At 40.1% G+C, this 27,219-nt stretch overlaps 2 protein-coding genes across 2 annotated transcripts; one reads left to right on the forward strand and one right to left on the reverse strand.

The window, feature by feature from the left end:
* Positions 1 to 17,771: 17,771 nt before the first annotated feature.
* LOC127081537 (F-box/FBD/LRR-repeat protein At4g26340-like) lies at positions 17,772 to 18,887 on the forward strand. The gene is made up of 3 exons (XM_051021786.1): positions 17,772 to 18,485; positions 18,575 to 18,712; positions 18,807 to 18,887. Exons 1-3 carry the CDS (start codon positions 17,772 to 17,774, stop codon positions 18,885 to 18,887), a joined length of 933 nt encoding a protein of 310 aa, XP_050877743.1.
* Positions 18,888 to 19,147: 260 nt separating this feature from the next.
* On the reverse strand, positions 19,148 to 20,537 carry LOC127081538 (uncharacterized mitochondrial protein AtMg00810-like). The gene is made up of 3 exons (XM_051021787.1): positions 20,379 to 20,537; positions 19,759 to 20,049; positions 19,148 to 19,222 (listed from the first exon to the last, which is right to left on the reverse strand). The coding sequence occupies exons 1-3, from the start codon at positions 20,535 to 20,537 to the stop codon at positions 19,148 to 19,150; spliced, it is 525 nt and encodes a 174-aa protein (XP_050877744.1).
* Positions 20,538 to 27,219: the final 6,682 nt, after the last annotated feature.

Here is a 27,219-nt window from a genome sequence, read left to right on the forward strand (position 1 = left end):
TGAGAGTCCTGATGGACGTGAAGTTGCAAAAGGCTGAATGGGTAAGGACCCAGTACGAAGAGTTGAGCCTGATTGAGGAAAAGAGGCTGGCAGCCATCTGTCATGGACAGTTATATCAGTAGAGGATGAAGCGTGCTTTTGACGAGAAAGTACAACCTCGGGTGTATCACATGGGTGATATGGTGCTGAAAAGGATCCTTCCTCCTCAAAACGATAGAAGGGGCAAATGGACACCGAATTATGAATGTCCATTCGTGGTCAAGAAGGTTTTCTCTGGCGGAGCCTTGTTGTTAACGACCATGGATGGCGAGGATTTTCCATCCCCTGTGAATGCGGACGCAGTTAAAAAATACTTCGTATAAAGAGACCCGCTGGACGAGAAGAATAAAATAGTCCAGGAAAAAATGGGCATCCCGGCGAACCAAAAACAGAAAGAGAGGTTCGGGCAAAAATTAGGGATAGATGGAAAAATGTACACCCGGCAAGTCGAAAACCTGAAAAGGCGACTTGGGCAAAAATGGGTATCCCGGTGGACTGAAAACCCGAAAGGGCGGTCCAGGCAAAAGAGGGATTGAAACGAACAACTGCGTCTAGCATGATCGTTTGCGCTTTGGTTAAAGCATCATGGATAATACCCGGTGGGGATCAATCAGAAACGTCTTGTTCAGAAGGCAGAAAGCACGGAGAGTCTGAGGACATATGGGGTGTAACCGAGTTGGAACTCGATGAGATCACGGGTTTCACATCGCCCTTAGGATAGATTTTTCCTTTTGTGCAATTACCTCTTTTCAGGAATTGTTTCCTTTTGTATTGCTCAATTTGAGCCACACTTTTCCAATCAATAAAATGCACATTCAGTCAAATAATTTTGTTTTTGTCTTTCATTACCGCTTTGATTGCGAAACATCCAATTATTTTTGATAAAGAATCTTTGCATTTTAAGACATACAGGTTCCTTCCAATGCATGTTTATAAGATTGAAAACTTGAAATCTTATTTGGAAGGTTGAGTGACCCAAGTGTTGAAATCTTGACACGCCTGGGGCACGGTTTTATCTAACGATCTGTTTTGCAGGAACTGTTAGGCATTTCCATTCACTTGCAGGTTGTGATGTGGAAGCTTTGAAACAAATCCCCAGAGAGTTCGTTCAGGGACGAATGGATGAAAAACGACGAAGTGACGTTGAGGCGTACGATGATCCTAGATGGTAATCAAGAAGACTCTTCAAAGTCGGAAAATTGAGATTTCTGTATAAATCCCAGGAGTACGTCCCGTCGATCGCGGCGCGATTTGGAATACAAGATGATGGAGCAGAAAAGGTCCAGACGAGTCTGGGAATTCTCAAAAGTGGAAAGCTGATACGAGATTGGGGGGTGGATACCGTGGTTCGACGAGTCGGCGGGTGTTCTGTACCAACTTTTCTCATTTCCCCAGTAAGTCCCCAAGCAGAATCATGGGACTGGCTTCCCAGCAGATCCAAGGTCTGTGACTTCCCCAGCCGAGTCAAGATGGTTAACCCCGGCAGGTTTAAAAACGGTGTTTCCTCAGCAGCTAGGCCCGAAGGTTGCTATCCCCGAGTGGAGCGGGTTTCAATGAAATATATCTCCAGCAGTGTTCATCCTACCAGTGGATTGGACAAGTTCCCATGGCAGACAGATTTTTGCATCCCCAGCCGAGTTGATTCTATCTATGGATTGCATGGGTAATCCCCAGCGGAGTAGCATTCGTTTCCCTAGCAGGGTCAGGATGGTTATTCCCAGCAGGTAATAGATTGATGCTTCCCCAGTTGACAAGCCTGGAGATTGCTATTTCCCCAGCGGAGTTCTTTGTGAGCATTTCCCCGGTGAAGTCGTCAGGTATCTGTGAGGGTTCTCCAAGCAGAGGTGGGATGTATATCCTCAGCAAGTCAAAGACTGTTGTATCCCCACAGAGTGTTGGTGGTTCTTATCCCCGACAATTCTCGAGCGGATTGGGTGCAAAGGAGGTTCTTCCCCAGTAAGGGTTACCTTTTCCCAGCAGCAGTGGTATTCCCTAGCAGGGTAGGGATCGGAGTATTGACGAGTTTCTCAGCAGAGTGTCTCGTACTCCCCAGAAGAGTCCCTTGAGGGGGATGTTTTTTATGCATTCATCATGTAAATAAGCATAGCATATTGCATAGAAAAAATAATAAATCGCGTAGCATTTCCATAATTATGGAGCATTACGCAGAAAAAGATCATGCATCATTGTTGCAAGCATAGAGCTAGTCTCAAGCCGTGGTTACCGTTTGAGAGGTGGTTGTGCCAGAAAGCGAAGATGTTACTCTGTGGAGTTTAGCATCATGACGTCAGATCAGCAGTGTTCCCCAGTAGTGCGATATTGGAGGAAATGTTTCCGTCGGACAGAGATGGAAATAATATCAGAAGACGTTACGCGATCAGCGCGATTCAAGCCGTGGTTACCGCTTGAGGATTGGTTTTATCAGAAAGCGAAGATGTTACTCTATGGAGTCTAGCATCATGGTTTTAATCAAGGATATTCCCCAGTAGTACGATACTGGAGGGTAAGTTTCTGTCGAGCAGAGATGGGAATGTTAATCAAGAAAGTTTCGGGGTCCAAAAAGAAAAACAAGAAAGAAGATAATCCCCAGCTAAACGCGAAGTGTTTGACTGCCAGGGTTGAATAGAGAGCAGTCGGCTCAGGGCTTGTCATCCTCAGCATGAGTCGTTGTGGCATTCCGGCCAGTTTCCGATTTCCAGATCGAAGAGGTTCTCAACCATCAGGACGAAGAACTTGTGGCATTCCGGCCAGTTTCCGATTTCCAGATCGAAGAGGTTCTCAACAGTCAGGACGAAGAACTTGTGGCATTCCGGCCAGTTTCCGATTTCCAGATCGAAGAGGTTCTCAACAGTCAGGACGAAGAACTTGTGGCACTCCGGCCAGTTTCCGATTTCCAGATCGAAGAGGTTCTCAACCATCAGGACGAAGAACTTGTGGCACTCCGGCCAGTTCCGATTTCCAGATCGAAGAAGCTCACGAAGATTAGATCGATGCAGCTTGCGGCAATCCGGCCAGTTTCCCGGTATCCAGACCGAAGTGGTATCCAGACCGAAGTGGTATGCAGACCGAAGTGGTATCCAGACCGAAGAGGTGTTCAGACCAAAGTGGTGTTCAGGCCAAGAAAATGAAAAAAGAAGAGAAAATTCCGGGGTTCAAGAAAATGAAAAAAGAAAAGAGAGAATAATAATCCCGAGCGGATGTGGTGTTCAGGCCATGGTTATCCCTGTGTTACCATTTATTTTGGTATCCAGGTCGACTTTGTGATTCGGGGTTCAAGCCGAGTTTTCTCCATACCAGACGGATTTTTCAAAGTGTGTTTCTTCGCCGATTCGGACAGGCGTTAATTATTATCCCATCAGAGTGCAAATTGTTCGTCTGTTCTTGGTATTCAATCACTCTTCATCCTGATCATCCGAAATCCGAGGCTGTTCATATTGACAGGTTCACAGTGGATTGAATAGGGGCAGCTGTAACACCTTAAAATTTGCCCTCCTCTCTTGGGACTAGCATAACATGTTGCATATCATTTTTAGGACATTAGGCATTGCATATTGCATATCATGTGGTTACATTGTGCAAGCCATCCTCCCAAGTCTTGTTCAGAAGATGAGGAAGTCAAAGTGCAAGATAAGGTTTTATTGACTGATCATTGACCATCTGAGGATTGGGCTATGAATTAGGGTTTTATTGATTCTCAATGGATATTGGTCTTCATCTTGATTGAAGTAATACATCATCATCATCATGGCTTGTCATCATCAAGTATTGAAGCTGATTCCTTGAGATTAGGGTTTTGACCACTGGTCAACCCTAATCAGTTGCATTGGGCCACTCAGGGCATAATCAGGAGATGGGGTCTATGATGGATGTGGGGTTCATTATATGGTTATATTGAGATTATTGAGGCTAGGGTTTCACCCTTGAGCCATTTCATCAGGAGATTGGAGATTAATTTGATCTGTGCATGGCCAGATTCATCTGTCAGTTGAAAAAGTCAACTGTGGTCAACTGTGCATGATTTTATGGATTTGGAGGAGGAAATGAGTTGGATACACTTCATTCATGTTGGAACAAGTGTTATTTGACATTTCAAAGCTTAAAAATGGAGAAAATAAAGTCAGAACAAAAACTGCCAAAAATAGAAAGTGACTTGTAATAGAAGTTTCCAAAAATGGAAAGTTTTTGACCTCAAAATTACATGTCCAAGGAAGCTTCAAATGAAAATTTGCTCAACATGAAAGTTGTAGATCTTGTTCTTACCTTTTCAAAAAGTCCAAGAACTTGAAAATCCCATGTATGGTTGTCAAGTTATGGTCCAGTGAATTTCAGAAATGACTCATAATCAGGAGGGCATAACTTCCACATGGATTGTCCAAATTGGTTGTTCTTTATATGCACAAACTCCATTTGACATGTACTTTCATGGTGCATAATTGGATTTTCTCAAAAATGGTCAATGCAAAAAGTCAAATTTCAACTGGACAGTTAAATGGATCAGGGGCAAAATTGTCCAACTTGTGAAATAATTGGAATTTTTGAGTGGGGATTTTTGCAACACTTCATAAATGGTATTTGAAACTTGTTGGAATATTCATAATATGCCAAAGCCTTATGGTTTGGAAAATGGCTTTTGAAATGAACTTGCAAAAATGGACAAAGTGCCATCACATAGTGAATTTCCAAAATACTCATCCAATGAAGGTGAAACAAGTTGCAACAGCTCACACATGTCATTTTGAGAGTGTGTGAGCTGTCAATGAGCTGGCATTGGCTTATATGTGAAAGTACACTTTTGCCCCTTGCTTGAAAAATAACCATTTCACTAATCATTGGCATTTGATTAATTAGTGTGATTAAACGTGGATTAAGCAAGCATATATAATCCTAATCACAACTAAATCATAACAGAATGCACCAATCCCAAAATCAGATCTCAAATTCCCTCCAAATTCTCAAGAATTCTCAAGAACACAAAAACCAAAAATTGACAAGAACTCTCTCATTTCTTGATCAATCTTCGAAGATTCTTGTTGTGTTGATCTCCATTCATCATCATTTGCAACTGTTTTTGGAAAGTGGATCAAAAAGAGCTTCCATTCGCAGCTGTGCAAGATTGCATCATTCATGGCAAATCAAGATCTCGTGCACTAGGAGTGGAATCGATCGAACCTGAGCCTATCATTCACCTCCTTGAAGCTTGCTCTGTATCTGTTTTGGACCTACAAGCCGTGAAACACCAAAATCAACACTGCCTTCAAGATTAAGGTCAGAATTCGAATTTCATGTTTCTTCAATTGGTTATATGCGTTCTATAGTTTGTTGAGTGTAGAATCCAGTGATGTGATTGGTTTTGCGAATGGATAACTGTAGCTCTCATAATCTTGATTCAAAGTTGGAACATCAAACCCTAACTCCTTCGATTCACAAAATATATGAACATTTAGGATGAATCATAGTGATATTTAGGATCCTGAGACTTAGACCGTTCTAACGGATATTTGATTGTGCATTTTGGTGATGATTCAATGTTCATGTGTTCTTGGCTTTGCTGGATGAAGAAGACGAAATTCCTGGAAATAAATCGTGTTTGATCCAAAATCCTGTTTGAAAATTTGAATAACACGTTTCCCGCGTTACTGTTGCTGTTATTACGAAAATGCCATTAATGAAATCCATTTAATTATAATAATTCTGAAAAATTCTTAAAAATTCATAAACACTTTAAAAAATTCATAAAAAATGTTTAAAAAATCAGAAAAATATGTGGATTTTTTTGTTGACTTCATAATTCCTTGTAGGATTTTATTGACCTATTGATTGAAGTTGTGCATGGTGGAAATTGTGTTTGACCTAGGGTTGTTTCACATGTGTGCATTTTTGATACATTGTGCCATTTTGATTGTGAAATCCTCATGTTTACAAATAAATGCTTGAAAATTTTTGTGGTGATTGTGGACTGGCTAATGGTGATTTACATGTAAATTTCATGAATTTTGGATTCCTGGTGTTTGAGTTATGAATTTTGGAACCTAGGTGTGACAATTTGTGTCACACCTCATTATGTCAACTTGCTGGATTTATTTGAATGACCTAGGCTTGTAAGAATGATGTGAAATTTTGCATGGATATTCATTAACATGTTAAGATGCTATGTGTATTTTTCTGGATTTTTCCACTGCATTTTCCATTTGATTGATTTTTTTCATCTCTGTTGGTCAAATGTGCAAGCTTGTGTGACATAGGTTGGTATTATCTTTGTGAAATGCTCATATGGTATTGAATGAATATGAAATTTGGTATGCTGGTTGTAGACACATTGAAGGACATCCCTGTTTTGGTCTCATTCATTTCTTTATTGTTTTCATGGACTTATGAATTTTTGAAGTGAATGCATGTGTTGATGTTGTGATTTGGAGCATGTAATTGTGTCTGTTTTTGTTGATTTTCATTGACATGGTTCCCTTTGCCCAATTGAGCTAGAATTTGACATGCCATAACTTGATTATGTCCTGTTTAGGTGTAAATTATTTGAGGATTTTTGGAATTGTTTTGATATGGAATTGAATGCAGTAGTTCTGTTTGGATGTTTGGTGTTCCATTTGAACTAGTTTGATTTGTTTTGTGCATAAAAGGAACATGATGAATGATATGGACATGGGACTAATTGTGTTGGCTTTTGTTTGACATTAATTTGACTTTGGTTAGAGATCCCTTGCTGTTTAGACATTTTTGTCACCTTTGGACCCTAGGCTTGGCCTAGTGGTCTAGTTTCTAACATTTGATTGATTTTTCAGGATGAAAAGGTGCAATGTGTATGGAGATTGAATCAAGTTAATTCAAATGAGTTTGGTTGATGTTTGTACACTAACATGACTTGGTTTTGTAGGTTATGAAGCTTGAGCTTGAGCTTTGAGCTTGCTTTGTTGTGCATTAGTTTGTATAGTCTGACTGATTAACATTTGCTGTTTATGTTTATCTGTCTGAGTACTGATGATACTTGATTGTTTTCAGGTACATTTAGTTGCTTATAGTTCATATTGAACTTGCTTGCTGCTGCTTGGTTGTGAAAACCACTTGAGGTAGGACTTCTATTCTTCATGTAGTCTGGAGACCCGGTCTGTTATTTGGCCGGGCAAATAAATGTTTGAAGTCCTCCTTAAGAGGCGATGTTTGTGATTGTTTAATATTGTGCCTAAGCAGGTAAAGTCCTTAATCAAGGCAATTGGTGGAAGGTAGGGATATGCAATCTATCCCCCACTATTCTGTGAGTCGTCCCTCTGCTCACACGGCTGTGTGTTGATGCATTGGGGCACAAACCCAAGATCTGTGCTGTCGCACAATCGAGTCAGAGTCATTGAGCGTAGAAGGGTCCCTCCATTCTGGACCCACGCTCCCTTTTCTGAAGCTCTCCCTGGTCAGGGATAAGAGCTGTGAGGTCTGATCCTCACTTCACCTTTCATCTGCTTCACCTTAGCCTCGTAATGGCAAGGTTAAGAGCAAACACAGTCCGTACAGATGACTTGCTGAGGCAGTCAAACCTATTGTGTGAGCCCACTTGTTTGGTTATAGTGCGTGCTATGTGGATATCTGTTTGAGATGCTTGTTCTCATTTGATGTATGCATGTATGCTTGTATGCCTGCTTATTTCCTGGATATGAGTAGTTTGCTTATGCAAGTAGGATAGAAACCTGAACTTAGGGTAACGATGCATGACAACACTAGGCTCGAGTCCAGCTCCCTGGTAGTGTGTCTTCCCCTGGTTTCTGGCTAGTAATTCAGTCCCTTTAAGGGGAACTACATCGCCCTGATCCTTGTTCCAGACGAGGTATGTAGGCAGGTGGTCGTGCGAGACCACTCCGGGCAACCTTTTTCTTTTTTGCGTGTGTTTAATTGTTATCTGATTGTGTTTTGGTTTGGATGCCGACGTAAGTCCAGTAATTGGCTGTCGGGCTCCACGTTTGCCGTTTTTGTGTTTTGGTTCGGATGCCGACGTAATTCCATCAAGTGGTTGTCGGGCTCCATGTTTGCCATCTGTTTGTGCGTTTTGTGTTGTTTGGCGTGCGTAAGCCGAACTACAGTGGCTCTGATTCTTGTTCCAGACAAGATATGTAGGTAGAGGATGCGATGTCCTATCGAGCTCCCTTCTGTTAACCCCACCTGCGTTTCCTGTGTGTGTGTGATGTTTAGCAACCTTTTCTTTATTTTAGAACATGGATCCCGTCGAGTACGACGGACGTGAGGGGTGCTAATACCTTCCCCTTGCGTAACCGACTCCCTTACCCTTTCTCTTTGGTCGCAAGACCATTTCCTTTCCAGGTTTCTCTGAGCGTTTCCTTTCCCTATCTTGGGATAAATAACACGCAGTGGCGGCTCTGTGTTGTGTTTTTATTTGAGCTTCGCCGGTTGATTTTTCGCAGGATACGACAAGGTGCTGCAATATAAAAAGGAAGGCATTCCTTCATTCAGTCTCGGGGATTTTGAAGCGTGAAGAGTCAGTGTGTCCATCATACTTCACTGCTGTATTTTGTGAGTCTTGTATTAGACGTATCTTGTAAGCCAAGCCATTATCAAGTAGATGATTGCTTTGGCATAGGGTGTTCATTGAGTTGTAAGTGTTGTGTCACTCAAAGCTTTTAAGCGTGAGTGCTGTGTATCTTGATTTAAGCTGTGAAGCATAATCAAGAGTTGTTTTTGAAGTGTGACTTCAAAGTGTCTTTAATATCACTGAGGTGATTGAGGGGGAGTGAGTAGGAACTCTGATCTTAGGTTAAGATTGAAATTGCATTGGGTAGGGATTAAGTGATAAGTTGTAAACGGGTGAGTTTAGCTTTGAATTGATACTACTAATAGTGGATTTCCTCCCTGGCTTGGTAGCCCCCAGATGTAGGTCATGTTGGACTGAACTGGGTGAACAATTACTTGTGTTATTTACTGCACTTACTGTTAAGTTCTGCATAATCCCTGTCTGTGCAGAATTGGATGTCATAACAACCAGTGTGACATCCAAAGTCTGATAACTAGAATTTCAATTGGCATCAGAGCAGGCACCCTGCCTGTGAAGTTCTGGGTGAGATCTAGGGAAGTTACTTTCTAGTACCATGGACAAGGATTTAGGACACTCAAACAGACCACCCATGTTGGATGGATCTAATTATGATGACTGGAAGCCTCGCATGATAGCCTTCTTAAGGTCTCTAGACAGCAAAGTCTGGAGAGCTGTCAACAAGGGATGGGAACATCCAACGAGGACTGATGAAGATGGAGTCAGTGTGCAGATTCCCGAAGAAGATTGGGACAAGGAACAAGAGGCATTAGCTCTTGGAAACTCCAAAGCCTTGAATGCACTGTTCAATGGAATCACTAAGAACATCTTCAGGCTGGTGCACCATTGTGAACTAGCTAAGGAAGTTTGGGATACCCTCAAGGTAACTCATGAAGGTACTTCCAAGGTGAAGATGTCCAAACTTCAGATGTTGACAACCAAGTTTGAAAATCTGAGGATGAAAGAGGATGAGACTATTCATGACTTTCACATGAATATTCTTGAAATTGCAAACACCTCTGGTGGACTAGGTGAGAAAATGACTGAAGAGAAACTTGTAAGAAAGATTCTCAGGTCCTTGCCTAAGAGGTTTGCTATGAAGGTCACTGCCATAGAGGAGGCTCAGGACATCAGCAATATGAAGGTAGATGAGCTCATTGGTTCTCTCCAAACCTTTGAAATGGGCTTAGGTGAGTATGCTGAGAAGAAGAAAAGCATAGCCTTTATATCAAATGCTGAAGAGGAGTCAGAAGAAGGATATACAGGAGGTGATGAAAGTATATCAGAAGCCTTAGCCATGCTTGGGAGGCAATTCAACAAGTTCATGAAGAAGATTGATCAAAGAGGTAGACCTAATGTCAAGAACATCCCGTCTGACATTAAGAAAAGATCAACTTCTGAGGAGAAGTTCAACCATGGGAAGGGAATCCAGTGTCATGGCTGTGAAGGGTATGGACACGTCAGAGCTGAATGCCCTACTTACCTCAAATTGCAAAATAAGGGGCTAGCTATCACATGGTCTGAAGGAGATTCTGAAAGTGAATCTGAAGGAGAATTTGCCAAACATGTCACTGCACTAACCAGTGTGTGTGTCTCTGAAGATGACACAAGTGCAGATGAGCTGACATTTGATGAACTTGCTGCAGCATATAAGAAGCTGTGTACCACCAGTGCAGAAGTGCGTGCACAAGGAGAAAAGCAGAAGAAACTCATCAAGGAACTGGAAGATGAGAGACAGAAGCAACTGTCTGCCATAGAGGGGCTAAATGATGAGATAGCCCTTCTGACCTCCAAGCTGAACCAGATGACCAAATCCATCAGAATGATGAATAAGGGAACTGACACCTTGGAAGAAATTCTAAAGGTGGGACAGCAGTCTGGAACCAAATCTGGGCTAGGATTTGGAAAAAGAACTGAACACAAACGCCCAAAGGCTAGAGTTCAGAAGTTCAAACAGATGTCAAAGCCAATGTCTCAACATCAAGGAGCTAGGATGAATGATCATCAGAAGAGGAAATACCAGAATTGGAGGTGTCACCACTGTGGCAGGCTTGGTCATATAAAAGCCTTCTGCTACTGGATTCATGGCTTCCCTAACAGAGCCTCACCTGTCAGACCTAAGCATAAAACACGTAAGCGATGTGTTCCCATTAAGAAGCAACAATGGTATGCTAGGATAGCACACACTGCCCTAAGGGCTTCTTCCAGAGAAGACTGGTACTTTGACAGTGGATGCTCAAGACATATGACTGGTATGGAAAATCTACTGGTAGATATTCAACCTCACACCACCAGCTATGTGACTTTTGGTGATGGTTCCAAAGGAAAAATAAGAGGTGTGGGCAAACTGGACTGTTCTGGAGTGCCAAAACTGAACAATGTGCTGTTAGTAAGAGGACTAACTGCAAACCTCATCAGCATAAGTCAGCTGTGTGATCAAGGTTTTCATGTTCAGTTTACTAAGGAGCAGTGCATTGTGACAAATGGTGACAATCAGGAAGTTATGAGAGGAACCAGGTCCAAAGACAACTGCTACCTGTGGGAACCTGATCTCTCTAACTTTTCCACAACATGCTCCTCAGCCAAGGAAGAACAGGAGGTGAAGCTGTGGCATAGAAGACTTGGACATCTCCACTTGCGGGGAATGAAGAAGATCATATCCAAGGAAGCAGTCAGAGGAATGCCAAAGCTTCTGATTGATGAAGGAAGAGTCTGTGGAGAATGCCAAATGGGCAAGCAAACCAAGATGTCACACCCAAAGCTGGGACATTCCACAACCTCCAGAGTTCTGGAGCTGCTGCACATGGACCTAATGGGACCTATGCAGGTTGAAAGTCTTGGTGGGAAGAAGTATGCCTACGTGGTGGTTGATGACCATTCCAGATACACGTGGATAAGCTTCATCAGAGAGAAGTCAGATACATTTGATGTCTTCAAAGATCTGTGCATAAGACTTCAAAGGGAAAAGGACAGTTGTGTGGTCCGGATTAGAAGTGATCATGGTACTGAATTCAAGAATTCCAAGTTTGATGAGTTTTGCTCATCTGAAGGAATAAGCCATGAGTTCTCCTCCCCTATAACTCCTCAGCAGAATGGAATAGTTGAAAGAAAAAATAGAACTATTCAAGAATCTGCCAGAGCAATGATTCATGCAAAGAAGCTCCCTATGCACTTTTGGGCTGAAGCAATGAATACCGCGTGCTATGTTCACAACAGAGTCACCTTGAGAAAAGGAACCTCCTCCACTCTGTATGAAATATGGAAGGGCAGAAAACCCACTGTGAAGTACTTTCATATTTTTGGAAGTAAATGCTACATTCTCACAGATCGTGAACAGAGAAGGAAGCTAGATCCCAAAAGTGATGAAGGCGTATTTCTGGGATACTCCACTAACAGCAGAGCCTATAGAGTGTTCAACTACATGACCAATGTCCTGATGGAGTCCATAAATGTCATTGTGGATGATAAAGAGGAAGGAACCGATGTCATGGAGGATGTTGAAACATTCCTTGACAGTCCAACTGACAGTCCAGTCAAGCCTGAAGAAGTACAGGAACCTTCTCCTGAATGTGAAGTAGAAGCACCCACCAAAGTGCCATCTATCAGAATTCAGAAAGACCACCCTAAGGATCTTATCATAGGGGATCCCACCAGTGGTGTAACTACCAGGTCAAGAGGAATAAACTCAAATTCCTGCTTTATTTCCAAGGTTGAACCAAAGAATGTGAAAGAAACCCTGACTGATGAATACTGGATCATTGCCATGCAAGAGGAACTCGAGCAGTTCACAAGGCATGAAGTATGGGAGCTGGTTCCAAGACCTGAAGGGTCCAACATCATTGGTACCAAGTGGATCTACAAAAACAAATCTGATGAGAAAGGAGTAATTACTAGAAATAAAGCAAGACTAGTAGCTCAAGGATACACTCAAGTTGAAGGAGTAGACTTTGATGAGACATTTGCTCCTGTGGCTAGACTTGAGTCCATCAGATTGCTGTTGGGGGTAGCATGCATCCTGAAGTTTAAGCTGTTCCAAATGGATGTGAAGAGTGCATTCTTGAATGGCTACCTGAATGAAGAAGTCTATGTGGAACAACCCAAAGGGTTTTGTGATCCTAACCAACCTGAGCATGTATACAAGTTGAAGAAAGCCTTGTATGGGTTGAAGCAAGCACCCAGAGCTTGGTATGAAAGGTTAACCGAATTTCTGACCTCAAATGGATACAGAAAGGGCGGCATAGATAAAACCTTGTTTGTGAAGGATGAAGAAGGCAAAATCGTGATAGCTCAAATCTATGTTGAAGATATAGTCTTTGGTGGAATGTCAGAACAAATGGTTAAAAAATTTGTTCACCAGATGCAGTCTGAGTTTGAAATGAGTCTAGTGGGAGAACTGACCTATTTCCTTGGAATGCAAGTAAACCAAATGGAGGACTCTATGTTTCTCTCCCAAAGCAAGTATGCCAAGAACATAGTTAAGAAGTTTGGTATGGATCATGCCAGGCACAAGAGGACTCCTGCTCCTACTCATCTGAAGTTAACCAAAGATGATGGAGGGCCTAGTGTTGATCAATGCCTGTACAGAAGCATGATAGGTAGTCTGCTGTATCTAACTGCAAGTAAACCTGACATTTCCTATGCAGTTGGAGTGTGTGCCAGATACCAAGCAGAGCCCAAGGTGAGCCACTTGAATCAAGTCAAAAGGATTCTCAGGTACATCAATGGGACGTGTGACTATGGGATGCTGTATTCACATGGGTCTAAGCCTGTCCTATCTGGGTACTGTGATGCTGATTGGGCTGGAAGTGCTGATGACAGAAAAAGCACATCAGGTGGATGTTTCTTCTTAGGAGAAAACCTCATATCGTGGTTCAGCAAGAAGCAGAACTGTGTCTCTCTGTCCACTGCAGAGGCTGAATACATAGCTGCTGGAAGCAGTTGCTCCCAACTGGTTTGGATGAAACAAATGCTCACTGAGTACAATGTCACTCAAAATGTTATGACATTGTTCTGTGATAATCTCAGTGCCATCAACATCTCCAAGAATCCCATCCAACATAGCAGGACCAAACATATTGACATTAGGCACCACTTCATCAGAGATCTGGTGGAAGACAAGGTGATCACTTTGGAACATGTAGCCACGGATCTTCAACTGGCTGACATATTTACAAAGGCTCTGGATGCTACTCAGTTTGAAAACTTAAGGAGCAAACTGGGAATATGTCTCTCTGAGACCTTATAGCAACCACTGATGTTTGGGATAAATTGTTTAATATCTCTGACTATTAAACAATTTGTACTAGGCTATGATTGGTCAACAGATCATAGCTATGCTGCTTGCAACAAGGGTGGATACAAGAGGGTAAGGAGACACCCTACAGAGAGAAGGCCACTGTACCTGCAGGAGTTCAAGGATGCTGTTCATGCAGGAGTGGTTCTGGATGTCAGAAACAAAATCATGGCATCTGATATGGTGGTACCTACTGTAAAGCAAAAGTGGGTGATCACTTGATCGAAGCTGTGAAGCAAGATCAAGTGGATGTTAACTTGGTTGAAACTGTGAAGTAAAACCAAGTCTGGAACTCTGTCATTGTGCTCTGACTATGTTGTTGGCTTTGGCAACATTTGTGACAAAAAGGGGGAGTAATAACCACCAATACCCCTGACAAACAGAGTGGGTCTCTACAACAGACTCTCATGACAGATCTGAAGATTCCCCCCCTGCAGCTGATGTTGAAGTTTAGGTGCAACTTCTAATATGTGTGTGCTGCTATGTGAAGTTTTTATTTAACTTCCATGTGTGTGAGTGTGCTGCCACTCTGAGTGTATTAGCTAGTAGTATTCCGCTGCCATGAACTCTGTTATGGGGATCAAAGTGTTTTAGCCAAAAATTTGCCAAAGGGGAGTTTGTAGGTGTTTAATTGGCTGCATTATATGGTAAAACACTAATGTCTTGACTGATGTCATGACATGTATATGTGACTACATTGTAGTTACTGCAGGACTAGCTAACACAGGATTATTGAATGCTGTGACATTCATACCTGTCAACAGATACTAAGGAACAGAAGTTCTGTTAGAACTTAGTATTCATTTGCAGTCTGGTTATCAAGGAAGAACCAGACCTGGCATAAGGCCTACTGACTGAATGTCAAACTGGATGTTGTGACATTCATCATTGACAGCAGCTACTGGAGATTAGGCAGAGTGGTGTTCTGCTATACTTCAGAATAAAACTTAGTTTGTTCTTCAAGAGAATAACAAAACTAACTTAAGGCCAAATGTATAAATGTTAAGTTGGACACTTTGACATTTATTAATGTAAGCTGTTACTGTAGTATGGTCATTTTGATCATGTACAGGTCAGCAAATTGTACAGTCTGTTTTCTGGAAAAACAGACTCAGCATATGGACCTTGATGTCAAGCTGAATGTCGTGACATTCGTGCCTGACAGCATATGCTAAATTGTAGGTTGTTCAGTTTTCTGTTTCAGCTTTTTCTCAGGCTATTCTTTAGGGATTCAACAGTTGAGAGAAAATCCAGGAAATCAACAACCAAGCTACATTCAATGAACCTAACAAATAGCCTATTTGTTAGCAACCTAAATGTTGAATTTGAGGGAACTTGTGTGACCTAAAATTCAGGAAAATACAGGTGCAAAAGCCCAGGTGCTGCAATATAAAAAGGAAGGCATTCCTTCATTCAGTCTCGGGGATTTTAAAGCGTGAAGAGTCAGTGTGTCCATCATACTTCACTGCTGTATTTTGTGAGTCTTGTATTAGACGTATCTTGTAAGCCAAGCCATTATCAAGTAGATGATTGCTTTGGCATAGGGTGTTCATTGAGTTGTAAGTGTTGTGTCACTCAAAGCTTTTAAGCGTGAGTGCTGTGTATCTTGATTTAAGCTGTGAAGCATAATCAAGAGTTGTTTTTGAAGTGTGACTTCAAAGTGTCTTTAATATCACTGAGGTGATTGAGGGGGAGTGAGTAGGAACTCTGATCTTAGGTTAAGATTGAAATTGCATTGGGTAGGGATTAAGTGATAAGTTGTAAACGGGTGAGTTTAGCTTTGAATTGATACTACTAATAGTGGATTTCCTCCCTGGCTTGGTAGCCCCCAGATGTAGGTCATGTTGGACTGAACTGGGTGAACAATTACTTGTGTTATTTACTGCACTTACTGTTAAGTTCTGCATAATCCCTGTCTGTGCAGAATTGGATGTCATAACAACCAGTGTGACATCCAAAGTCTGATAACTAGAATTTCACAAAGCCTCATACTACCATCTTTCTTCTTTACTAGCAACACTGGAGCTCCCCACGGTGACACACTTGGTCTTATAAACTTCTTCTCAAGTAAGTCTTCCAATTGCTTCTTTAATTCACACAATTCAGATGCCGACATTCTATACGGTGCCATCGAAACAGGCCTAGTACCAGGCACCAGATCAATAGTAAATTTAACTTCCCTCTCTGGCGGCACACTAGGAATTTCATCAGGAAAAACTTCAGGGAATTCTTTCACCACTAACAGTTCCTCTATCTTAGCTTTACTCTCAACCGACAACGTCGCCATCAAAGAAAACATCTGAGCTCCCTCTTTCATCAATTTTCGCAATTCTCTGAAAGGTAATAAGTCAACTCCTTCCTCTTCAGGAGTGGAAAACCTTACCGACTTATGATGACAATTTATATGAACATAATTATACTCCAACCAGTTCATACCAAGAATTACATCCATCTCACCCAACGGCAAACATACTAAATCAACATAGAAATCTTTATCGAAGATCGACAAAGGACAATTTAAACACACCAAGGAAGTAGTTATTGATCCCTTAGCTGGGGTCTCAACAATCAATTCACCATCCAAAGCGGACAATTTTAAACCCAGTCTTCGAGCACAGTTAGCAGAAATAAAACAGTGTGTAGCACCGGTATCAATAATAGTAATTAAAGGAGTACCATTTATGAAACATGTACCTCGGATAAGTCTGTCCTCACTGGAGGTTTGAGTTCCGGTCAATGCGAACACCTTTCCAGTTTGAGATTTCTTTGGCTTCTGACACTGATCAAGCTATTAATCACCAACCTCCAACAAAAAATCATAATTTTTCTCGGAACCTTCGAATTCCGAATACATGCAAGAGCCCGAGACATATTTTCCTCCAAAGCGTGGCCCTCAAGGACAGATGTTGCAACACGCGGTAGCTAGAATTGACCAAAAATCTTTTTGTATCTTTCCACCACACGAATTTATCTACCATTGTTGGAACTAGACATACCACGAATAAGACATCCAACAACACACACAACTTCTCTTCTTCCCCTGAGAAATATCCACCAAATTTTAACCGAATTCCCACCTCCAAGCACCATCAAACCAAACACCTAAATTTGTAGTTTCTCGATTCTCTTGCCAAAGTTAAGTAAGAAGTCGAATCCCACATGAATATGAAGTTGATATGTTTCGATCTCCGATTTTACATTAAAACCACAAGAGTTAGTATTGATAGAACACCGAGAGAATTAGTAACATTTAAAGCTGAGTGGACTCTTAAAATAAAGAGTTCCACTTAAATTTAGTAATCCCCAATCATATTATTGTTCGAGTAATTCTTGGATGTTTTTTATATGATGTTTGTTTCATTAACTAAATTTTTAATTCTTTATTTAATATGACTCTAAATAGAATTACGTGGGGTATTATAATTTGTATCAATAAGTCACACAATTTGTGGCGAAACGAAACTCATAAAAAAAAAGTAAAACCCTTATTTTATTCTCTATTCAAAATATGTCTCAAAGATTCGGATATACTTTATACAAAACATCATTATATGTCTTAATAGTTCATACAGATTTGAGACGGAGCTCATAAAATAATAAAAAAATTATTCTATAATTCATCCAAAACATGTCTCAAAGTTTCACAAGGATTTGAGACAAATATAAGATATTACTTATATTTTTTCAAAATATAATATAAAATATCAAAAAAAAATTATTTTTTTATTTAAACAGTAACACATTCATTAAAAAAATATAGGGGTGCAAGGTATAGTTTTTGGTTAAAATTTTAGGCACAATTAATTGAATTTTAGTTTGGTTTTGAAACAATAAAAAACCCTAAATAACATTTTCTCAAAACCCTACTAATAATAACGGCATGTGATCTTCCCTACTATGGTGATACTTAGGACAGAGATAATGGCAGATAGAATCAGTGAGTTTCACGATTCAATTCTCTGTCACATTCTTTCTTTTCTTCCAACGAAACATGCTGCAACCACAAGCATCCTCTCTAAGAGATGGAAATCACTATGGCTTTCAGTCCTCACTCTAGACTTCGACTGCAAATCCTTCCAAGACATGACCTACCATGGATATTCTGTACACAAATTGATGCTCTTACGAAAAAGTGAACTTCCAATCCTTTCGTTACGTTTCAATTGCAACTACTGGTGTCCAATTCAAACCCAACGTGATGTTACTCTATTTGTTTCCTATGTAATGAATCGAGGAATAGAGAATCTTAACATTCACAATGACATGAAATTACCATCTAGTATTCTTAGTTGCAAGACCCTTAAGGTTCTTAAGTTGAAAGGAATAATAGTGAATGGTTTTTCTCATCAAGTGGATTTTCCTGTTCTTAAAATTCTTCATTTAAAGAGAATGAGTTTCGAACGGCATGAATTGGTTGTTAAACTTCTGTCTGGTTGTAAAATACTTAAGGAGCTGCAAACCAAATTTTTGTATATACTTAAGGATTCATTTGTTCCAGAGAAAGAGTTTGACGGCTTATTACCTAGTTTAATCAAAGCAAGAATTTCTTTTGAAGATTACATTATTCCTGTTAATTTGGTTCGTAATGTGGAGAATCTATATATGGAACAGGTATCACGAGTTGTGATTGCAGTCATTGTAGCGTGAATTTTGATGTCAATACATATTTTCTAATGTAGTGTCTTGTGTAACTCGTGCAGGAACAATTGATATGTTGTACTAAACTTCCCATGTTTCATAATCTGACACATGTGAAACTTAAACTTTTCTTTAATATGTGGGGTTGGTTGCAACAAATGCTTGAACAATGCCACAAACTTCAAAGTTTATTCGTAAAGGTTTTGATGATGTTTCAATTACTATTTTTTCTTTTTTAAGTATAATTTCGTGTATTTTAATGTTTGAATAAAAAGTTGTATGATTGTTTGACAGGGTTGTGAAGATCAAGACGAGATAAATGACCAAGTTGGAAGGATCCACCAACTGTTCCAAACTGTCTTTCGTTGCACCTGAGAACATGTTGTCTTGCATATTGTAGAGGCACCGAATCTGAGCTCCAATTTGCAAAATATATTTTTCAAAATTCAAAAATACTAAAGACTATGAAATTAAGTATAATTACAATGTAGATATGAAAGTAAAAGACCAAATAAAAATGGAATTATCTTCATCCGCAAAGGGCTCTACAATGTGTGAAGTTGGTTTTTGAAAACTCGGTATCTAATTCTATTACCGATTAATCCGGGGAACAATCAAATGCTGTAATTTTATATCTAAAGATTTTGATATTTCTTTTCTATTGCAATTTTATTGGTGTAATTAGCTATAACCGAAGCATCAATCAAATGCTGTAATTTCTAAATTTTAGAGAAGTCATCAATTTATTTCTTTGTTCTTGTTAAGAGAGAATAAGATAAAATAAAAGAACTTTTCATTATTTAGCAGAGCAAAAAGTTATATCTTTATACAAGATCTAGGCTCATATATATACTCCTATGAATAAAGGGAATACTAATAGTATGGGGAAATACTAATAATATGAGGGAATATAAAAGATATGACAGTTACAATATAATTATGTACATTAATATCTCCCCTCAAGTTGGACTATGGATTGAACATAGATTCAACTTGGACAGAAAAAATTTTTTTTGGAAAGTGTAGAGGCTTGGTGAACATGTCTGCTATTTGAGAGCTGCTTGGTACAGACAGTAAGTGTATGAGCTGTGACTGAATCTTCTCTCTAATAATATGACAATCTAGCTTAATGTGCTTACTTCTTTCATGAAAAGTGGGATTGTGAGCCAAATAAATGGCAGATTTGCTGTCACAAGAAACTGATGCGGGATTTGAGAATTGTATTTTGAGATCTTGAAATAAGTACTGCAAACCATTGAATTTCAGAAGTGAGGGAAGCTAGTGCCCTATATTCTGCTTCAGTGGAGGATCTTGAAACAGTATTCTGCTTCTTTGATTTCCAGGAAATTAACGAGGAACCAATAAACACGCAATAACCAGTAATTGATTTTCTAGTTTCATGACATCTTGCCCAATCAGAATCTGCATATCCAGTCAGTTTTAAAGAACTAGAAACAGGGAAAAATAAACCTTTTGCAGGGGCAGATTTAAGATACTTCAAAATTGTAGTAGCAGCTGCATAATGAGGAACCAGAGGCTTAGAAACAAATTGACTCAAGTGTTGTACAGAAAATGAATATCAGGTCTGGTATTGGTCAAATAAAGAAGTCTTCCTATGAGTCTTCTATAAGATGAAGGATCCTCTAAAAGAGCACCATCAGTACTAGACAGTTTGGTAGTTGGATTGAAAGGAATTTTAGATGATTTTGTTGCCAAAAGACCAACATCTTGCAATAATTCAAGGGTATACTTTCTTTGATTAACAAAAATACCCTTGGGAGACCTTGCAATCTCAAGTCCCAAAAATACCTAAGTTTTCCAAGGTCTTTTGATTTTGAATTTCTGATCTAGAAAATGTTTAACAACTTGAATTTCTTGAGAAGAATTTCCAGCTAATACTATATCATCCACATATATTAATACTGCAGTAAATTCACTATTAGTAGACTTGGTGTATAAAGAGTGATCAGAAACACATTTTTTGTATCCCAAGAGATGAGTGCAGAAGATAATTTGGAATACCATTGTCTACTGGCTTGCTTTAATCCATAAAGGGATTTATGCAATTTACAAACCTTATTAGAGCCAGTGATTAAAGGATAACCAGGAGGTAATGACATATATACTTCCTCGTTTAAATCACCATGAAGGAATGCATTGTTAACATCTAATTACTCAAGATCCCAACCTTTAATTGATGCTAATGCTAGCAAAAGTCTAACAGTAGTTATTTTAGCTACAGGAGAGAAAGTATCAAAATAGTCGATTCCTTCCATTTGGTGATACCCTTTTGCAACTAATCTAGCCTTGTATCTCTCAATGGAACCATTTGCATGATACTTTATTTTGTACACCCATTTACATCCAATTGGAGTTTTTCCACGAGGGAGATCAACTACTGACCAAGTTTTGTTTTCATCAAGTGCGAATAACTCAGCATCCATGGCTTTTCTCCAACAATCAAGTTTAGAAGCTTGGTTAAAAGTTTTAGGTTCAATAATAGCAGAAATTGAACAACAAAAAGATCTATATTCTGGAGCACAATTGTCATAAGAAAGAACAGATGAAAGTGGATAATTGGGATACAAATTATTATTATTAGCAGAACCTGTAGTAGAGTAACAATGATAATCTTCTAAGTAACTAGGACGAATGATTGTTCTAGTAGACTTTCGAAGATTATCATGAGAAGGTAGAGGAGTAAGATTAGGACTATCATGAGAAGATGCGGATAAAGGTGTGTGGCTGGAAGATGTTGGAGATGATACAATAGGATCATGTTCTATGTTAACAGAGTTAGGAGAGGTACAATCAGGTTCTATCATGACAAGTAAGGGTAAGGAATCAGGTGTACTAGAAACAGGATCATCAAGAACAAAATTTGATGGTATAGGCTTAGAAAAACCAGAGGCATTATGAACAGGTTTAGAGTTTTGGAAAGGAAAATATGTTTCATAGAAAACACATTTCTAGAAACAAAAATATCATGTGAACTTAGATCATAGAGGATATATCCCTTAGTACCATCCTTAAATCCTAAAAAAACAACCTTTCTAGCTCTAGAATCAAATTTGGTTCTATGAGCTTGTAAGGTAGTTGCATAGCTCAAACAACCAAAAACTTTAAGATGGACAAGAGATGGAGGTTGCTTGTAAAGTAATTCGTAAGGACATTTGAGATTGAGAAGTGGACTAGGAAGTCTATTTATGATATGAACAGCATGTTGAACACTAAAATTCCACATGGTTAAAGGGAGATTGGAATGGAAAGAAAGAGACCTAGCCACATTAAGGATATGTTGATGCTTTCTTTCAACAATCCCATTTTGTTGAGGTGTTTCAACACAAGACTTTTGATGAATTATGCCTTTAGAAGATAAGAAATCTCCCATGGCAAATTCAGTGCCATTATCTGACCTAAGACACTTTAAAGTTGTGTGAAATTGATTTTCAATAAAGGCAACGAAGTTAATGAGACTCTTTTTGGTTTCATCCTTTGTTTTAAGAAATATAACCCAAGTAAACCGTGAGTAATCATCAACCAAAGTAAGAAATAGTAGAATATGGACCCCATAAATTAGCATGTAAAATATCAAAAGGTGCAAGAGATTTTGATATACTTTTTGGAAAAGGTAATTTCTTTTGTTTAGCAAAATGACAAGAATCACAAGGTGACATATGATTCTTACTTGGTACAAAAGGGAAATTTTTGGAAATAAGTTGTAAACCACTATTTGAAATGTGGCCTAATCTTAAATGCCATAAAAGAGAAGGATCAGTTGTAGGTGTTTAATTGGCTGCATTATATGGTAAAACACTAATGTCTTGACTGATGTCATGACATGTATATGTGACTACATTGTAGTTACTGCAGGACTAGCTAACACAGGATTATTGAATGCTGTGACATTCATACCTGTCAACAGATACTAAGGAACAGAAGTTCTGTTAGAACTTAGTATTCATTTGCAGTCTGGTTATCAAGGAAGAACCAGACCTGGCATAAGGCCTACTGACTGAATGTCAAACTGGATGTTGTGACATTCATCATTGACAACAGCTACTGGAGATTAGGCAGAGTGGTGTTCTGCTATACTTCAGCATAAAACTTAGTTTGTTCTTCAAGAGAATAACAGAACTAACTTAAGGCCAAATGTATAAATGTTAAGTTGGACACTTTGACATTTATTAATGTAAGCTGTTACTGTAGTATGGTCATTTTGATCATGTACAGGTCAGCAAATTGTACAGTCTGTTTTCTGGAAAAACAGACTCAGCATATGGACCTTGATGTCAAGCTGAATGTCGTGACATTCGTGCTTGACAGCATATGCTAAATTGTAGGTTGTTCAGTTTTCTGTTTCAGCTTTTTCTCAGGCTATTCTTTAGGGATTCAACAGCTGAGAGAAAATCCAGGAAATCAACAACCAAGCTACATTCAATGAACCTAACAAATAGCCTATTTGTTAGCAACCTAAATGTTGAATTTGAGGGAACTTGTGTGACCTAAAATTCAGGAAAATACAGGTGCAAAAGCCCAGGTGCTGCAATATAAAAAGGAAGGCATTCCTTCATTCAGTCTCGGGGATTTTGAAGCGTGAAGAGTCAGTGTGTCCATCATACTTCACTGCTGTATTTTGTGAGTCTTGTATTAGACGTATCTTGTAAGCCAAGCCATTATCAAGTAGATGATTGCTTTGGCATAGGGTGTTCATTGAGTTGTAAGTGTTGTGTCACTCAAAGCTTTTAAGCGTGAGTGCTGTGTATCTTGATTTAAGCTGTGAAGCATAATCAAGAGTTGTTTTTGAAGTGTGACTTCAAAGTGTCTTTAATATCACTGAGGTGATTGAGGGGGAGTGAGTAGGAACTCTGATCTTAGGTTAAGATTGAAATTGCATTGGGTAGGGATTAAGTGATAAGTTGTAAACGGGTGAGTTTAGCTTTGAATTGATACTACTAATAGTGGATTTCCTCCCTGGCTTGGTAGCCCCCAGATGTAGGTCATGTTGGACTGAACTGGGTGAACAATTACTTGTGTTATTTACTGCACTTACTGTTAAGTTCTGCATAATCCCTGTCTGTGCAGAATTGGATGTCATAACAACCAGTGTGACATCCAAAGTCTGATAACTAGAATTTCAATTGGCATCAGAGCAGGCACCCTGCCTGTGAAGTTCTGGGTGAGATCTAGGGAAGTTACTTTCTAGTACCATGGACAAGGATTTAGGACACTCAAACAGACCACCCATGTTGGATGGATCTAATTATGATGACTGGAAGCCTCGCATGATAGCCTTCTTAAGGTCTCTAGACAGCAAAGTCTGGAGAGCTGTCAACAAGGGATGGGAACAACCAACGAGGACTGATGAAGATGGAGTCAGTGTGCAGATTCCCGAAGAAGATTGGGACAAGGAACAAGAGGCATTAGCTCTTGGAAACTCCAAAGCCTTGAATGCACTGTTCAATGGAATCACTAAGAACATCTTCAGGCTGGTGCACCATTGTGAACTAGCTAAGGAAGTTTGGGATACCCTCAAGGTAACTCATGAAGGTACTTCCAAGGTGAAGATGTCCAAACTTCAGATGTTGACAACCAAGTTTGAAAATCTGAGGATGAAAGAGGATGAGACTATTCATGACTTTCACATGAATATTCTTGAAATTGCAAACACCTCTGGTGGACTAGGTGAGAAAATGACTGAAGAGAAACTTGTAAGAAAGATTCTCAGGTCCTTGCCTAAGAGGTTTGCTATGAAGGTCACTGCCATAGAGGAGGCTCAGGACATCAGCAATATGAAGGTAGATGAGCTCATTGGTTCTCTCCAAACCTTTGAAATGGGCTTAGGTGAGTATGCTGAGAAGAAGAAAAGCATAGCCTTTATATCAAATGCTGAAGAGGAGTCAGAAGAAGGATATACAGGAGGTGATGAAAGTATATCAGAAGCCTTAGCCATGCTTGGGAGGCAATTCAACAAGTTCATGAAGAAGATTGATCAAAGAGGTAGACCTAATGTCAAGAACATCCCGTCTGACATTAAGAAAAGATCAACTTCTGAGGAGAAGTTCAACCATGGGAAGGGAATCCAGTGTCATGGCTGTGAAGGGTATGGACACGTCAGAGCTGAATGCCCTACTTACCTCAAATTGCAAAATAAGGGGCTAGCTATCACATGGTCTGAAGGAGATTCTGAAAGTGAATCTGAAGGAGAATCTGCCAAACATGTCACTGCACTAACCAGTGTGTGTGTCTCTGAAGATGACACAAGTGCAGATGAGCTGACATTTGATGAACTTGCTGCAGCATATAAGAAGCTGTGTACCACCAGTGCAGAAGTGCGTGCACAAGGAGAAAAGCAGAAGAAACTCATCAAGGAACTGGAAGATGAGAGACAGAAGCAACTGTCTGCCATAGAGGGGCTAAATGATGAGATAGCCCTTCTGACCTCCAAGCTGAACCAGATGACCAAATCCATCAGAATGATGAATAAGGGAACTGACACCTTGGAAGAAATTCTAAAGGTGGGACAGCAGTCTGGAACCAAATCTGGGCTAGGATTTGGAAAAAGAACTGAACACAAACGCCCAAAGGCTAGAGTTCAGAAGTTCAAACAGATGTCAAAGCCAATGTCTCAACATCAAGGAGCTAGGATGAATGATCATCAGAAGAGGAAATACCAGAATTGGAGGTGTCACCACTGTGGCAGGCTTGGTCATATAAAAGCCTTCTGCTACTGGATTCATGGCTTCCCTAACAGAGCCTCACCTGTCAGACCTAAGCATAAAACACGTAAGCGATGTGTTCCCATTAAGAAGCAACAATGGTATGCTAGGATAGCACACACTGCCCTAAGGGCTTCTTCCAGAGAAGACTGGTACTTTGACAGTGGATGCTCAAGACATATGACTGGTATGGAAAATCTACTGGTAGATATTCAACCTCACACCACCAGCTATGTGACTTTTGGTGATGGTGCCAAAGGAAAAATAAGAGGTGTGGGCAAACTGGACTGTTCTGGAGTGCCAAAACTGAACAATGTGCTGTTAGTAAGAGGACTAACTGCAAACCTCATCAGCATAAGTCAGCTGTGTGATCAAGGTTTTCATGTTCAGTTTACTAAGGAGCTGTGCATTGTGACAAATGGTGACAATCAGGAAGTTATGAGAGGAACCAGGTCCAAAGACAACTGCTACCTGTGGGAACCTGATCTCTCTAACTTTTCCACAACATGCTCCTCAGCCAAGGAAGAACAGGAGGTGAAGCTGTGGCATAGAAGACTTGGACATCTCCACTTGCGGGGAATGAAGAAGATCATATCCAAGGAAGCAGTCAGAGGAATGCCAAAGCTTTTGATTGATGAAGGAAGAGTCTGTGGAGAATGCCAAATGGGCAAGCAAACCAAGATGTCACACCCAAAGCTGGGACATTCCACAACCTCCAGAGTTCTGGAGCTGCTGCACATGGACCTAATGGGACCTATGCAGGTTGAAAGTCTTGGTGGGAAGAAGTATGCCTACGTGGTGGTTGATGACCATTCCAGATACACGTGGATAAGCTTCATCAGAGAGAAGTCAGATACATTTGATGTCTTCAAAGATCTGTGCATAAGACTTCAAAGGGAAAAGGACAGTTGTGTGGTCCGGATTAGAAGTGATCATGGTACTGAATTCAAGAATTCCAAGTTTGATGAGTTTTGCTCATCTGAAGGAATAAGCCATGAGTTCTCCTCCCCTATAACTCCTCAGCAGAATGGAATAGTTGAAAGAAAAAATAGAACTATTCAAGAATCTGCCAGAGCAATGATTCATGCAAAGAAGCTCCCTATGCACTTTTGGGCTGAAGCAATGAATACCGCGTGCTATGTTCACAACAGAGTCACCTTGAGAAAAGGAACCTCCTCCACTCTGTATGAAATATGGAAGGGCAGAAAACCCACTGTGAAGTACTTTCATATTTTTGGAAGTAAATGCTACATTCTCACAGATCGTGAACAGAGAAGGAAGCTAGATCCCAAAAGTGATGAAGGCGTATTTCTGGGATACTCCACTAACAGCAGAGCCTATAGAGTGTTCAACTACAGGACCAATGTCCTGATGAAGTCCATAAATGTCATTGTGGATGATAAAGAGGAAGGAACCGATGTCATGGAGGATGTTGAAACATTCCTTGACAGTCCAACTGACAGTCCAGTCAAGCCTGAAGAAGTACAGGAACCTTCTCCTGAATGTGAAGTAGAAGCACCCACCAAAGTGCCACCTATCAGAATTCAGAAAGACCACCCTAAGGATCTTATCATAGGGGATCCCACCAGTGGTGTAACTACCAGGTCAAGAGGAATAAACTCAAATTCCTGCTTTGTTTCCAAGGTTGAACCAAAGAATGTGAAAGAAGCCCTGACTGATGAATACTGGATCATTGCCATGCAAGAGGAACTCGAGCAGTTCACAAGGCATGAAGTATGGGAGCTGGTTCCAAGACCTGAAGGGTCCAACATCATTGGTACCAAGTGGATCTACAAAAACAAATCTGATGAGAAAGGAGTAATTACTAGAAATAAAGCAAGACTAGTAGCTCAAGGATACACTCAAGTTGAAGGAGTAGACTTTGATGAGACATTTGCTCCTGTGGCTAGACTTGAGTCCATCAGATTGCTGTTGGGGGTAGCATGCATCCTGAAGTTTAAGCTGTTCCAAATGGATGTGAAGAGTGC

The sequence above is a fragment of the Lathyrus oleraceus genome, chromosome 5 (genome assembly GCF_024323335.1).
Source record: "Lathyrus oleraceus cultivar Zhongwan6 chromosome 5, CAAS_Psat_ZW6_1.0, whole genome shotgun sequence".
Lineage (NCBI taxonomy): Eukaryota > Viridiplantae > Streptophyta > Magnoliopsida > Fabales > Fabaceae > Lathyrus > Lathyrus oleraceus.